Genomic DNA, 14,372 nt, shown 5'->3' with positions numbered 1-14,372 from the left:
AATGTTCTGAACAGGAGGTAACTTTTTGCTTAAATGATGGTTTATGAAAGGCTGTTATGCAGTTGTTACTTTGTGTGATCCAAGTCTAATAGTTTTAACGGGATTCAATGTATCACCTTTATTTATTTCCCCCTTCTACAGAAGTGGCTTCTGTTAACTCAGGACAAGGTGACTGCTCAGTAAATATGGCAACCATCTCTCCATTGGCTTCTCCAGCCAACCTTCTACAGCAGACCGAGGACCAAATTCCCTCAAACTTTGAAGGACCATTTGTGAATTTGCTGCCTCCTCTGCTTCAGGAAGATTATTTGCTGAGCCTCGGGGATGAAGAAGGCATCAGCGATCTCTTTGATGCTTATGATTTAGAGAAGCTCCCTTCGTTGGTGGATGAATTTATATACAGCTGATTCTCTTAAATGAAGCGCGTATCTAAATCATGTTTTTTAATGGAATTGGAACACGTCCATTCATTCTGTTGTCCCCTGCTTACCATAAAATAGCATTATTGAATAAAGTAGGCTCTTGAACGCTGCTGATATTTTAATGAAATTCTCCCTAGAATACTACAAAAAGGTCTCCTTGACCCTACGCTCCAGTGCCTCGCGAGTCAGCAAGGGCGAGCAGGTGACCGTAGAAGTTCTGTATTCACACTCCCCCAGTCTCTGCTTTCCATGACCAGTGGGTTAATGGAGAAGGGCTCAATGAACTGGCTTAGGCGCAAATAACAGTTTTATAATAGCATTTCAGGTCGTGCCTTCTGCAGAGAATGCATGTCTTTTGAGTGTCACCACATGGATTGTAGCTGCAGTACACGTAAATATGAAGTAATGCAGAAGAGTGAAATGAGCTTCTTCAGCTACTCGTGGGAATGTTGAAATTGCTGTCATAATGCTCGTTTTGAGCCACATACGTGTCTCATTATGAGGTCAAATACTTATGTCCTTAAAAGCTTTTCAGAAAAAATACACTGTAAATGTAGTGTATATTGCGAATATTGGAAAGTATGAAGTTCTGCCACTTCTCGTAGTAATCACAGATTTTTAAATAATGCTTGTGTGTGCGTGTGAAAGTAGTTTTTGTTGGTTGGTTGTTTTTTTAAACTAGAACGAAGATGCACAGTTCAATTTCACTGCCCCCAGTGTGCATTAGAACTGGTACATAATTTTTTGTGGTACTAAGTGGGGCTTTGTGTTAAGTGCCTACTAGAGATGCACTGTGGGTTTTTCCCTCTATGGAAAACACTTATGCCAAGCTTTGTTCAATATATCATATTTATCTCAGTGGGTTTGCTTCCTCTGCTTCCAGCTTTTTATAATTCTCTTTGCCAGCAAAATGGAACTAATTTCTTTTTTTTTCTCTTCCCAAAGTACATAATTGTAAGTACCACATCAACTGAATTGCATTTATTTTTTGAAGATCTTTGGTAGCATAGTATAATACCAATATTTATTTTTCTGAAAGTGAGAGGAATTCTAAGAAGTCTTACTTTTTTCTTTTTTTTTTTTTTTGAGTGTAAAGTATGTTGCCATGTCCTGGGCTAAATTAACGTTGATTAGATTATGCCCATGTAATCCTTTGGTTTGCATTACTGTTGTGCTTATCTGACATATTCAGAAAATTAGTACTATTTGTACTGTAGTAGGATATTACGTACGCAGGTATTCTGGTACCATTGAGTTGCTGCTATGAAAGCTCACACATGAAAAGGCAAGAAGTCACAGTACTAAAAAGAAAACTATATGACTGTGTGAGTTTTGGAATATAACAAATGTATAAAGGGCAACACATAAAGAACTGTTAAACAGTGTTAAGTGTGTGTTTATATGTACAAATGTGTGCATAGATCATTCAGCAGTTGTATTTAAGTTGATATATGTTTCAACTCACACTTTAGTTACCTAGCAGTTTTGTATAATAGAATTAACTTGTAAACACTGCCAGAATATTTTTTAGCTGGTTTGTAATTTTTTAAGAGTTTTTTTAGATGTGGATCTGTAAATAAAATTGTAGTATTTAAAGTTTCCGTCTTGTGGAAGAGGAAAGTAAAAGTTGTGTGAGCATGAAGATTTGTGAGACAAAGGGGCACTTTTGAGGGGGGGGAAAGAAAATGAAGACTAATGCAGACCATCTCTTTATGTACAAATTAAACACTTGTCCCAACGTGCGTGGGCAAAATACTAATCTAATTTAGCTTTGCATTCTATGCTAGTTTTAAAACATTCTGTAAAATACTGTAAAAAAAAAAAAAAAAAAAAAAAAAAAGGAAAAATATGACAACAAAAAAAAAAGCTTTTATGGTAAGTTTTGTAAATAGATTTATTAAAGGATGACCTGTTCTCTAGCTGTGATCTTACCACTTCAAATGGATGTAATTTGAATAAATTTTGTATGGTAATGAATCAATAAAAAGGATTTTTTAAAGAGTTTAGATTCATGTACTGCTTTTTAAAATCTTTTCTGGTGCCTATCGTGCTTCTTAGTGGAGACTAGCTAATTGTACTGTTATTGTCAGTGCTTCTCATACTCAGTTGGCATCAGCTATATTTCAATTCTATTTTTTTAATTATATTAACAAGCTCTGTCTTTTTTTTTTTTTTTTTTTAAACCCAAGAGAAAAAAAATAAAAAAAAAAAAAGAGATGTAGGACACATAGTAGGAGATCCAGAAACAGTAATACCATATGTCTGCTTTCATCAGTTCCCTCCCCCTAAATCATCACAGAACTTTAGGGGTTGGAAGGGACCTCCAGAGATCATGGAGTCCAACCCCCCTGCCAAAGCAGGTTCCCTACAGCAGGTCGCACAGGTAGGCATCCAGGCAGGTCTGGAACATCTCCAGAGAAGGAGACTCCACCACCTCCCTGGGCAGCCTGTTCCAGTGCTCCGTCACCCTCACATTATGAGCAGACGTCTTGGACACTTCATAAAAGCTCGGTTATTCTAGAGATAAATAGCATGAAAGACATTGTTGAGGATGTTAGCTTTCCTCCTGAAAGACTCCTTCCAGAAGTCTCCCAATTGTAGCTTGAAAAAAAAGTTGTATTTACTGGTGAGTCACCTCCAACACTCATACACCAGGTGCACGTTAACTTGTTCTCCCTTTCCGGTCCTGGTGCTGCACCTTTCTGGATGCATCATCAATAAACTGTTAAAAGACAAAAAATACCAGGATAATCGAATCACAGTCACATGTAAGTTTGTTTAAGTGTTGCATTTCTGAGCAAGTCATGTATTTTCTCCCTTGTGCACAAGGGGAAGGCAGTATTTTTATCTCTTTATCTACCTATCTGTTCTCCAGTCTCCGTGCATATTAATACTGAAGGGATGATTACAGAGATCTTCTGTTCTTCTGAATTCACAAGAAGTAATCATAGGCCTACAGGACTGTTTTCTCTGAGCTCCGCTTACAGTAGTAATTACTGTAAATGCCCTCTTTCTATCCTGTCTGTCATGGTTTCCTGACCCATTCTCAGTTTCTGTCGTGCAGCTGCCATGAGCATTTATTAATTTTTCCCCAGGGTCTGCTTCTGATTGCTATTTTTCTCATCATTCTCGCTCCTCTTGACTTTGCTTTCTGCATCTGCTTTGTAAGCTTGAGATGCACCTAAGCTGCAGGTAAAAAAACAAACAAAAAAGCCCAACACAGTTGAAATATTTTTCTGCTGCCCTGAACTAGCACCGTGTGCCTCAACATTATTCAGCATGCAAATATTTATTTCAAGTAGGCATTATTGTGGCCTATAAGTGCTGCATTTCTTGGTTGCTGTCAAATAGGAAAAGGATTCTACAACATCTGTCAAAACTAGACTGACTGAGACTGACTTAGGGAGAATTCCATCTGACAGGGAAAAAAAGGGCATAGCTTTCCATTCCAAGCAGCACTGAGTGTTGCTGACACACAAGGGTCTAGATTCGCCTGAACTGCAGGAAAGAAGAAAGAAATCTGATTTCTCGTATCTAACTTTAGAACTCATATTTTCTTCCCTGCCTGACTTCCTACCTACTCTACTACCCAGAAGTGCATGTTAGTTAACAGATAATAAGTTTGTCACCAAAATTTGGGTCCTCAGTCAACCAGCAGGCTGTTTCCCTTTTTGTAAGGCTGTTAAGTGAGATCCTCTAGAACAACTGAGGACTTATCTGCTAACTGAAGGACAGTACTGGGTCTTGCACTGCCAGCTGCTGCCTCTTCAAAAGGAACCTTCCTGAGTAGATATAGCAAAGCTTCCTTCTTGCAGTCCTCTGCTTCCTTTGCCACCTGCTGAAGCATCACCACAGATCTCTGTGCAGCTTGGTAGTTTTTCATGAATTTGCTACAAAGCACTTCAGACTCCTAAAATTCAAAGCACAGGGCTCCCTCCAAGTTGTGGCTACATCCTAGGAAGCAACAGGACTGTGCTGGCACAGAAACTGCCTGATGTTATGAATTCCTGGCAGTGGGTCAAAGTAAGAGCTCTGCTGGATCATGCTGACGCTGAGCAGCATGGCCTATTTATGTCACCAGGTATGGCACTTGTGTAGGGTTGCTGTTACTGCTTCCTAGGAGCTGCTCTTGGACCTATCTCCCTTTAACATAAGCTGTTCTGTCAACCTTGGCCATCTAGAGATTTTGGGTAGGTCTCTCAGGCTATCTGTGCTCTGGTCCTCCAGTCAGTCACAGAACAGTGCTGATGTTCGCCTAGTTTTGTTTAACCAGAGGGGTAACGCTTGGCTGGTCAGGTCACTGCGAGGTAGCACTGCGCTCCCAGAACAAAGTTTAATTCACTGAGCGCAAATGAAACAATAAAAAGAAAAAACACTGAAACTGAAACTGAAAAGGGAAGAACATTCACCTAATAAGGAAGCGGTTAAAGGGCTACCACTGGCAATGCACGTGTCTATGCTGACAGGTGTGGATGCACGTAGCTCTGCATACAGCTACTTTGACATACCAAGGGCTACTTAGGCTGTGCTATGAAGGAGGATGTCTAAAACAGATGAATGCACCTCTGGATTTTAAAATGTTTTTCTTCCACTCTGTTCTGAGTGAAAAACACCACAGAAGCAATGAATTACACCTCACCATCCCTCCCACTGACAGCACCCCTGCAATACTCCAGCTTTAAACAAGGAGCAATCAGAGAGCTGAGTGCGCCTGGAGCTGTAAGGATGGCCATGGTGCTTTTAACAGCACTCAGTCCTGCCTCGAATTGTCTGTTCTTAAAGGCTGCTTTAAATGAAGTACTTGTTTCGCCGTCTCGATTTTCCTTGTCAAATCTCTCCCATTCCTTTGTTCACGTTGATATCATTGTGGGATTTACTTATTTATTTTTGGCTCGGGGTTATTGCGAGATAAGCACGACGTAAAATAATCACCACTTTTAAGGAAGAAAAGAGCAGGAGAGAAAGAGAGATTCGTGGTGAGAAGCTGCCAAGTTTTATCTGCCAGGAGACCAACGGGCCTATTGCAGAGCACACTCGGGGCTTTCATCGCCTTTCCCTCCCGCCCGAGGGAGGCTGCAGCCTCCTGCTCTCTGGAGGGCGAAGCAAAGATTCCAGACTTCTTTTGCCCGCTGCCGGCCGCCGTCGCGGCTCCGCCCCGCGCCCATTGCGGAAGGCGGGGGGGGGGGTTCAAGATGGCGCCGCGTGTGTGAGGCGCTGCGCGTCGCGCGCAGGTGAGCGTTGCGCTGGCAGCGGTTGGGAGGCACGGTCGGTGCTGTGCCAGTTGCCGGTCCCCGAGCTCGTCAGGAGGGCTTGCCCGGCTCTGGGCCGTTTTGCGTTAGCAGCACCGTTTTCTTCCTATGGTGGTAAGAGCGGGATCGGCTCGATGTACCCGAGGCACCTGTTGGAGGAGTGCTTCATCGGCAGTGGTGCGGCACACGGCGCTTCCTGTCCTTCAGTTCTGCTCCTTCACGCTCTGTCACTTTTTTTTTCCCTCCAGGATTATTGTCCAGAAGAGTTTACACCTTGCTTAAAAAGGTACGGATTTTATTTGACCGCGTTCTTTCTTCTGTGGGCCGCCGAAGTAAATCAGGCTCATTCTGTGAGCTGTTCCGTTACACGGTTATGATTCTACAAGAGGGAATTCTACAAGGGAAAAAGCCCAAACCTTTTTTCCTTCTCTGTGTTTAGTTAACTGTATTACACGTAGATATAACTCAGTGTAAGGGATGTCACCTTTCTTCCATGTGTTAATTACGTGGAACATCATAAGCTGCTGTGGGGGTAGGTGTTTGTGTGGGGTTTGCCTGGGAGGAAGCTTTTATATATGCTGGGATGAGGCAGCACCTGAGCAGTTATGCTGTGCTGTTTGGTCCATACTGAGCAAATTTACCTCTTAGGTTCTTTTTCGTTTTTATTGTATGCATTTGTGTGTAAAGCTCTGCTAGTGCCTAAAAATGTACCCTCAGTACTGACCAGAACAACAAATTCATAGTGAAGGCTTTGGAGTAGGTTTTAAAATCCTGTTTCTTCCTGAGGAACTGAGTAATTGCCTCCCACCTCTTTCTCTGTTCCCATGAGATCATTTAAAAAGCAGGTAACTGTTTCTAAGAATTTTTTAGAGACTTCTGCTTTTAAGACTTAAGAGTTCTTCACTTGTGTTTCAGTGGAGCTTCTTAAAAGTTGTTTAGTTTTTCAGATGAAATCATGTTTTCCCTCTATTTCTGTTTCTCTGGACAAAATAGTGATAGGAGCTTTAGGAAAATCCTGTTTGCATTCAGTTTAGTATTTGATATTGAAGCAGAGAATTTCAGCTTACTCCTTTTGAAAGCAACATTCTTTGAAAGTATATGTCATTGTCCTTAAGCCCAGAGATATAGTCTGCATGTGCTTAGGTGAGAAGACAGAATGAATTTGGCAACCAGATGATCTCTGAAGCTAGGTTTTGTCTAAGCAGTAACTTCTATGTTATTTGCTCCATTTCCATTCTGTCTGCTTGTTTAAACATCTGCTATGAAAAATGCTTGTAGGGTAAAACAGTGACTTATTTCCTTAGCTGGATATCTGTAGTTTAATGGCCACGCTCACTCAGTAATGTTAACCCAAGAAAATTCTCTTTTTGAAGTTAAACATGGAGAATTAATGGTTCAGGTTGTATGAAGTTTTATCTAGAGGTATATTTTGCAAGGCTGGCAAAAGCACTCATACTGGAAAAACGTACTGACCTTTTACATCTTACATTCTTGAATTATTTAACTGCAAAACCTGGGTGTATCTTATAGGACCATAGGTTGAATTCTCAGATTCCAAAATCAGTTTCTAAAGAAATGAAAGCCTTGCCTGTCTCGTTTCTCACTGTCTTTTTAGAACACTTTTGTATTTTCTCTGTAAATTTTATGAAGTGCCTTTATGCAGTTTCATAAGTGAACTGATTTCTTGAAACACGTACTTGATCAGGTTTGCAATGGTAGATCAAACTTAATTCTGATTAAGAATTAATTGTGCTGTGTAGTTTTTTTTTTTTGTAGCTGACTTGAACAGATCACCTTTTTTCTTTTCCAAAAATGATCCTTGAGGTTTACTAGAAGATCCGTGTATTTGTATAGCTACGTACAGCCTTATATACATCTGTGTGATACCTTTACCAACGAGAAGGTGCAAAAGTTCCAAAGAATTCACTTTCTTGTGGAAAACAGAATAAATGTTTATGATGTTCTAGCATATTGTACTGGTCAGATCATAATATTTTATACTAGCTGGGTGTTGTTGTCTAACATTCTGCACCTGAGGATAGAAGTTTTGATTTTTCCATGTTGCTGAATGATTGAATTTAAATGTAAGGCCTGTGGGGTTAGGATTTTTAGGAATGCTTCATTTGTTTTGTATTCTCATGCATTACCAAGATGTACTGAACTACTGTGCCCCTATTTTTGGCATCCACATAAAAGACCTACGACAGTCTGTGATGCAGACATGCGAGACTGTGTCTGCAGTTCTTCTCATGTGATGTGAGTAAAGTATCTCTCACAGATAACAGGAACTCACTGCGCTGTGATGCCTGGTGTGATTAAGAGCACCATATCTGATGTCAGAGAAGCTGCAGGCTTTTAGAATTAGAAGATACAGATTTAAAAAAAAAACAAGCAAATAATTTCCCCCAAAACAAAACAGGAACTTAGCTTTTGTAGCTTTCTCCCTGCCTGGAGGATCTTGGGAGAAAACAGCATCAGGAAATAACTTGGGATAGCTGATTGTCTTTGCGTACTGAATATCCCTTGCATGTGTGCTGTAGTTCAGATATGTGCTAGAACCTGGCTTTGTGTTCAAGTGCTTGCTAATGGCAGTCTTACGTTTCTCAGAGATGCCTGCTGCCTGTGACTCAGTGCTGGAAGATATTGAAGATATTGTGTTGGCACAAGATTCGAAGCCCCATGATTGGCGATATGTAAGAAAGAATGTTTTTCCCAAAGTGCGAAAGCGCAGTTGGAAGCAAGGAACTCAGACAGATGATGATCCTCCACGTGACAGGTAAGATCTACCATTAGGTCTGTCTTGCTTATTTCTTCACTTTCAAGTTATAAAAGTAAGGTGGAAGTTCCCATTGTCTCAAAATATAAAATCTGGATCACTTACAAGAGTAAATAGTGTTTGTAAAATGCAGCGGTAATGAATAATAAACCCCTAGGCAAATATCTTTCTCTAGGTTTTTCAGTAGAGAGCACTCTTGGGTCAGAGCAATCCCAGGGTTGTGTATGGACTGGTCACTGAGATCAGCCCTGCTGAGAAGGACTTGGAAGCCCTGGTGAATGAAATGCTGGATGTGAACCGGCAGAGTGCACTTGAAGGGCAGATGGGCAACTGCATCCTGAGCTGCATCGGAAGAGTGGTGGCCAGCAGGGAGAGGGAGGTGATCATGCCCCTCTGCTCTGCCTTTGTGAGGCCCCATCTGGGGTACTGGGTCCAGGGCTGGGACCTAAACACAAGAAAGATGTAGAGCTCTGGGAACAGGTCCAGAGGAGAGCCAATGAGGTGATCAGAGGGCTGGAGCACCTCTCCTATGGAGGAAGGCTGAGGGATTTGAGCTTGTTTAGCCTGGAGGAGGCTCTAAGGAGACCTCATTGTGGCCTTCCAGTAAAGCAAGAGAGCTTTGGAGGAAGACTGACTTTTTACACAGTGTGATAGTGACAGGACAAGGGAGAATGGTTTTAAACTAAAACAAGGGACATTTAGGTTAGCTAAATTCCTTAAATTTCTTTAAATTTCTGGAAGAAATTCTTTATTTAGAAGAGGGTGGTGAGGCACTGGAATGGGTTCTTTAGGGAAGCTGTGGTGGCCCCAATCCTGGAGGCATTCACAGCCAGGTTGGTTAGGGCCCTGGGTAGCCTGATTCAGTAGTAGGGAGTGACAGCCCTGCCCATAGCAAGGGGGTAGAACTAGATTATCTTCAAGGTTTCTTTCAAGCTATGCTTTACTATGATCCTTTATGATGGAAATATGATTAATGAAGTAATCAGACTGAAAAAAAAAATTGGGTCCTGTTACTTACGTGTTCCTGAAAAATTGTCTGCTCCATTTGAATTACTTAGGTTGTTCTGAAGAGTGCAGCTTTTCAGTCCTTGTATAGTCTTTTGACATCTAGAATGGAAAATCTGCACATCATTATGAGAATGATGACAAACTGAGGCTTAATGTCATAATGAGATGAAATTTATTAGCTACTGACTGTAATGAGGATATACAGAAACAAATTGGCAATTGCTGAGAGAAGTTGGTTGTTGCAATTGTTGCATTTATCATCCATGACCCCTATTGTTCAAGGGGAAGGATGTTGTAAAACTGGATCTATTTGTGTTAAATAAAAACCAGATGAACAAAACCCAAACCACAGAATTCTTAAAGGTATTTTCTGTCCTGCCTTTTGGATTTTTTGTTTGATGATAGCATTCCTGTTTGCTTATGAAACTTGAGTTAGTTGCAGACAATCTAACCATGTTTTCATATGCATGAAATTTCCCATGATTCTACTTTTTTTGTGTAAAAGTGCTATCCAGAGAGGTCAGAAACTTGCGTGGTACCTGAAGGAGCCTGCTTGAACTTACTTGTGTGAGAAGATTTACCTTTAGAGCACTTAAATGTTGAAGTCCCAGATGCAAAGCGTGTTTCTTCTTTGTCCGATCCATTGAGAAAATTGCAAAATCTAAAGTAAACTTTAGATTTAAATCCAAACAGTGTCAGCACAAGAAACTTTCTTGCATGTTGTTCTTTTATTTAAAAACAACCCCCCCAAAAAATAAAGTCTGTCCAAAAGCAAAAAAAAGCCCACCCAAACCGACCCAAAACAAACTTATAGCAAAACCAAACCAAAATGTTTGAGTGAAATGGCACCAGGAGCTGCTGCTCAGGTTTGCTCTGGAACTGCCTTAGAGTCCTGACACGGGTCAGTGGTTGCTCTGTTCTGAAGAAGATGGACAAAAATTATTACAGAGCAGTCACTTTTACTTAGGTTAGACAACCAAGGATTTAGCCTTAATGTGTCTAGAAGTTCCACCACTATTTGGAGACTGTTAGGGACTTGTTTGTGTCGGTTGTTTTCAAGTGCTTTTAGACTTTTGAGGTTGTTTGTTTGTCCCGAGATAGACTTAGATAGTCAGTCTTGCCTTTAAAGTCGAGGCTTTAGTCTGGGAAGAGAGGGGCAATCTGTGGAAGCAATGAAGGCAAATCTCAAACTCTGTTTTGTTGAAAACTTCAAATGTGTTCACAAAAAATACTTGCTCTAAAATAAAGGTCTTGCATCTGTTCTGTGATTAACAGCTTATTCAAGCTCATATTTAAAAAACAAAAAGAAACCCAAACATTGAGAATTCTAACTGGCACTCTTGTGGTTTGGCCCTGGCCCACAGCTGAGTACCCACCCAGCTGCTTTCTCATCCTTTCCCAGCAGGCTGAGAGTGAGAGTCAGAAGATCAAAAGCAAGAGAATGTATGGCCTGAGATGAAGCTGGTTTAATAAGGGAAGGTGTGGAGTCTCCTACAGAAGACTGATGCCCAGACTGTGTCAGGACAGTGCTTAATTTGGATAGACCAGATTCTCAGGGTTCTTATTATTTTTTTTTGTTGATCATGGTGTCATATGATATGGAAAACCCCAGTTCTACTTGCAGTGAAATGCATGGTGGGAAGCAGAAGCCTTTGACGCTGGGCTAACACTGTTCAGCTGTAGCTAGAACTTCAATGTGCAATCAGAGTGTTGTAGTCGTACATCCAAAGCACAGCACTGTGTGGGTTGCTGTGAAGAAAGTGATCTCCATCCCAAATGCAATGCTCTATTACTCTAATAACAACTGTGATGCCCTTCCTCTCCTGTTCTGCATTTGTTACTGTTTGTGTTACTTATGTTATATGTTTAGAGAAGTGCAGTTAGCTTAATGTGCTCAATTGTTCTGAAGTGGAAGCTTGTGTTTAACTTGCCTTTTTGATTCATTTCTATGTAACAGTGTGATTCCTGGTATTCAGAAAATCTGGATTCGTACGTGGGGATGTTCTCACAATAATTCAGATGGTGAATACATGGCGGGACAGCTAGCTGCATATGGATACAAAATTACAGGTAATAATAGCAGCAAAGTCACGTAGTCCAGAATTTTGGGGTAAGTGTTCAGAGATGGCAACTTGTTACATGTTTTCAGGTACGTATAGTAATAGGCATATTTGCTGCTGGAGCGGAGTTGAGATGTTCTGTGTGAATCATCCTTCATAGGGATGGTGGATGGGATGGAGGTGGGATGATACAGGACTGAATCCTGTAGGTTTAAAAGATGAAAATGCTTTTTCTTCTTTTCCTTGGGGGCTCATCCAGAAATCCTTCTTTGTGGCAGCTATTTTGGTAAGACTACAAATGAGATATCAGCTTGGCCTTGTGACTTTCTTCATTTTTAATTTCTCCTTACCTTACGTTTCCTGCTGTACGGTGTTCAGGGGCTATTGCTGTTTTCTCAGGTTTTTTTAAGGTTTGACTGTTTTGTGCTATTGGAGTTTTATTGGCAGCAACATAGGAAAAGTATAAGAAGAAACTTAAAAAAAATATATATATATATATGATAATTTCTCTTTTTAGAAAACCAAATTGCTTTTAGCTTTGGAATATAAATAAGTTCACTTTTATAATCTGAAATAGAGAACTGAAAACTTAATAGGAGCAGCACTAACTGACAGGAGTATTTTCAGAATAATTTCTGTAATTGAATGTGAGATTTGTTTTAATAATGACCAGAAAGTAACAGTCAGTGTCCTTAATTTGTGTGTGTATAAATATATGAACGTATTTAAAAATGCTGAAGTGGCAGGCAAAAGTTATGGTGGTGTTTTTTTTTGTGTGTGAAATTATGTAACTTTTTAATTGGATTAATTTAAGTAGCTCTGGAAATTGCATTTTTGTTCAGAAGAGAGAAAGTATTGTTTACTAATTCTGGCAAAAGTGAATTTTTACAGATCCATCAGTTGAACATTCTCCTTCGTAGGCTTTTAGTGAGGGTAGAACTGAGTGCAAGTATTTCAAGTGTGGTAACTGTATTTAAGAGGGCATCTGCCTTTCTGCTCAACGTAGTGATGCTTCTGGTGAGAAGTGTATATGAGGGTGTCTGCTTTGTTCTTGGATTGCTGATGATGCCTCAGGGTTTCACACTGGGACTAATGCTATTTGATGTCTTTACTGGTCGTGGAAGACATGTGAGGTGCTTTCAACAAGCTAGTAGACTATGTCAAAGTGAGAGAAATGTTTGATAGGCTGAAAACCAGTGCTTCTGTTCAGATTCTCCCTGGTAGACTGGAGAGAAGGGGTTAATAGGAACCTTATGATATTCAGTAAAGGCAAATGCAGAATCCTGGGGTTACTGTGACCAAGTGCCAAGTGTTAAAGGTGGGAGTAAGCCGAGCAGTTTGGCAGGTTGAGGCAGACAAGAAGCTGAATGCGAGTCAGCAATGTGCCCTTGCAGCAAAACAGTCTGTGTCCTGCCCTGTTAGCAGAAAGTGACCCATCAGCTCCGTTTGGTATTGGTGAGAACATCTGGAGTGCTGTGCCCAGTGCTTCAGCTTAGGGCCAGTTTGGGCACCAGCACAAGGGCCCAAAAGCATGCAGTGTATGGTCTGGTTTTCTCGAGCCTTAATAAGTTAAGGCTAAGGGAAGGTGCTTGCAGACAGTGGTTTTTAGTGGGAGGATAGAGAGGAAGTGGGGTCAATCTCTTGTCTGAGGGGTGCAGTGAAGCCAAAGGCTGTTGTCCTGCTCTTGACAAAATGGCAGCTAAGATTTTAGCATAGCTTACTGATCAGGCTCTGATCCTTCTGTAGAGAGGAAATAGCACTATAGAAAGTTTCCCAACATTCTTCAAGTATCTCTTATGGACATAAAGTTTACTGAACATTCTTTAAGTATCTCCCATTATGTTTTTGTACTGTCTTGTCAAAAGTAAGATAGAATGTCATGAAGGTGCTCGACCTCTTCTTGTCATTAAGAAGTCAGTAACAGCCAGTGTTACTTAATTGCAATAAGCATTTGCATATTTAGAATGAAGCTCAATGTAACTTGTTTAAACAATGAAAAGAAAAAACTTTAAAAAAAAAACACCCTTATTTTCCAAGGGCTGATTTCTAAATTGATGTTTCTCGTTGATAGAATTTGTTAGTTTAGTGAAAAACTGTTATAAACTTGAGGAAAATATAAAAATATTTACCAACGTGAAAGAGATCATTTGTTGGTCAGCATCTTGAAGAGCCTATTTCCTACTGGTTCCTGAGTTTTTGAGTCAACAATTCAAGAGTTGAAGAAATGCTGGAGTAATGTTCTGTTTTTAAGAACTAAGATGTTATCTTTACTTGCAGTTCTTGTTTCTTGGTGAGGAAAATGATCAAGCACGATTTCCAGCATCTTCTATGTAATTGCAAGGATGAAAATAATAGAAAAAGATATCAGACAGACTTCTGTAACAGTGCAATTTACTTTGTAAGTTGACTAAAACGTGTTCTAATTACAGAAGTGAGTTTCTGACTTGTGAAAAACTACTCCTAATACTATTCCTTATCCCTGTTTGCTGTGTGAATTCTACCCTATTGAAAGTGTGGACCTGCTGCTGTTAGCCTAGGACTGTGCTATGGCATTTGCTTATTCTGAAAATAATATACCTTGTGACTTTACTTGTTCTGAAACTGGCTTTGGTTTCTTGGCACCGTGACTCACTACAGGTTAGATATGCCTGCATAGCTGCCCACCAGTAGGCCCTGAAGAAAGAAACCCTGCAGTGGGAGAGCTGGGAGCTCTCCTGTGCTTGGAAACAGGTGGTTGTTAGGGAAGGGAGTTCAATATGCCTACCATTTAACAACACTTTCTGCCAGCTGCTGCTGGCTGAGTAGCTGAGAAACGTTAGGCTGCTAAAGTGGAAAGTCTTATTAACGCCTGTTGGCA

General features: G+C 40.6%; 2 protein-coding genes across 4 annotated transcripts in view; both read left to right on the top strand.

Moving 5' to 3' along the window:
• The window catches only part of E2F3 (E2F transcription factor 3), a 42,155-nt gene extending 39,936 nt beyond the window's left edge, over window positions 1-2,219 (top strand). For both annotated transcript variants that reach the window (XM_042869388.1, XM_042869387.1), the window contains exon 7: window positions 142-2,219. In XM_042869388.1, the coding sequence (XP_042725322.1) occupies window positions 142-407 (266 nt within the window). In that variant the 3' untranslated portion in view covers window positions 408-2,219. The remainder of the gene's footprint in view (window positions 1-141) is intronic.
• Window positions 2,220-5,588: 3,369 nt separating this feature from the next.
• The window catches only part of CDKAL1 (CDK5 regulatory subunit associated protein 1 like 1), a 361,527-nt gene continuing 352,743 nt past the window's right edge, over window positions 5,589-14,372 (top strand). The window contains exons 1-4 of one of the 2 annotated variants that reach the window (XM_042869783.1): window positions 5,589-5,653; window positions 5,920-5,957; window positions 8,279-8,447; window positions 11,413-11,525. In XM_042869783.1, coding sequence (XP_042725717.1) covers window positions 8,281-8,447; window positions 11,413-11,525 — 280 coding nt within the window. In that variant the 5' untranslated portion in view covers window positions 5,589-5,653; window positions 5,920-5,957; window positions 8,279-8,280. The other variant, XM_042869784.1, reaches the window with a different exon arrangement.

Source organism: Lagopus leucura, unplaced genomic scaffold (assembly GCF_019238085.1).
Source record: "Lagopus leucura isolate 7727_CA_CO unplaced genomic scaffold, USGS_WTPT01 Super-Scaffold_100002, whole genome shotgun sequence".
In the NCBI taxonomy this organism is placed as follows: Eukaryota; Metazoa; Chordata; class Aves; order Galliformes; family Phasianidae; genus Lagopus; species Lagopus leucura.
Note: the sequence above shows the minus strand (reverse complement) of the source record. Positions and strands in the feature narration are given on the sequence as shown.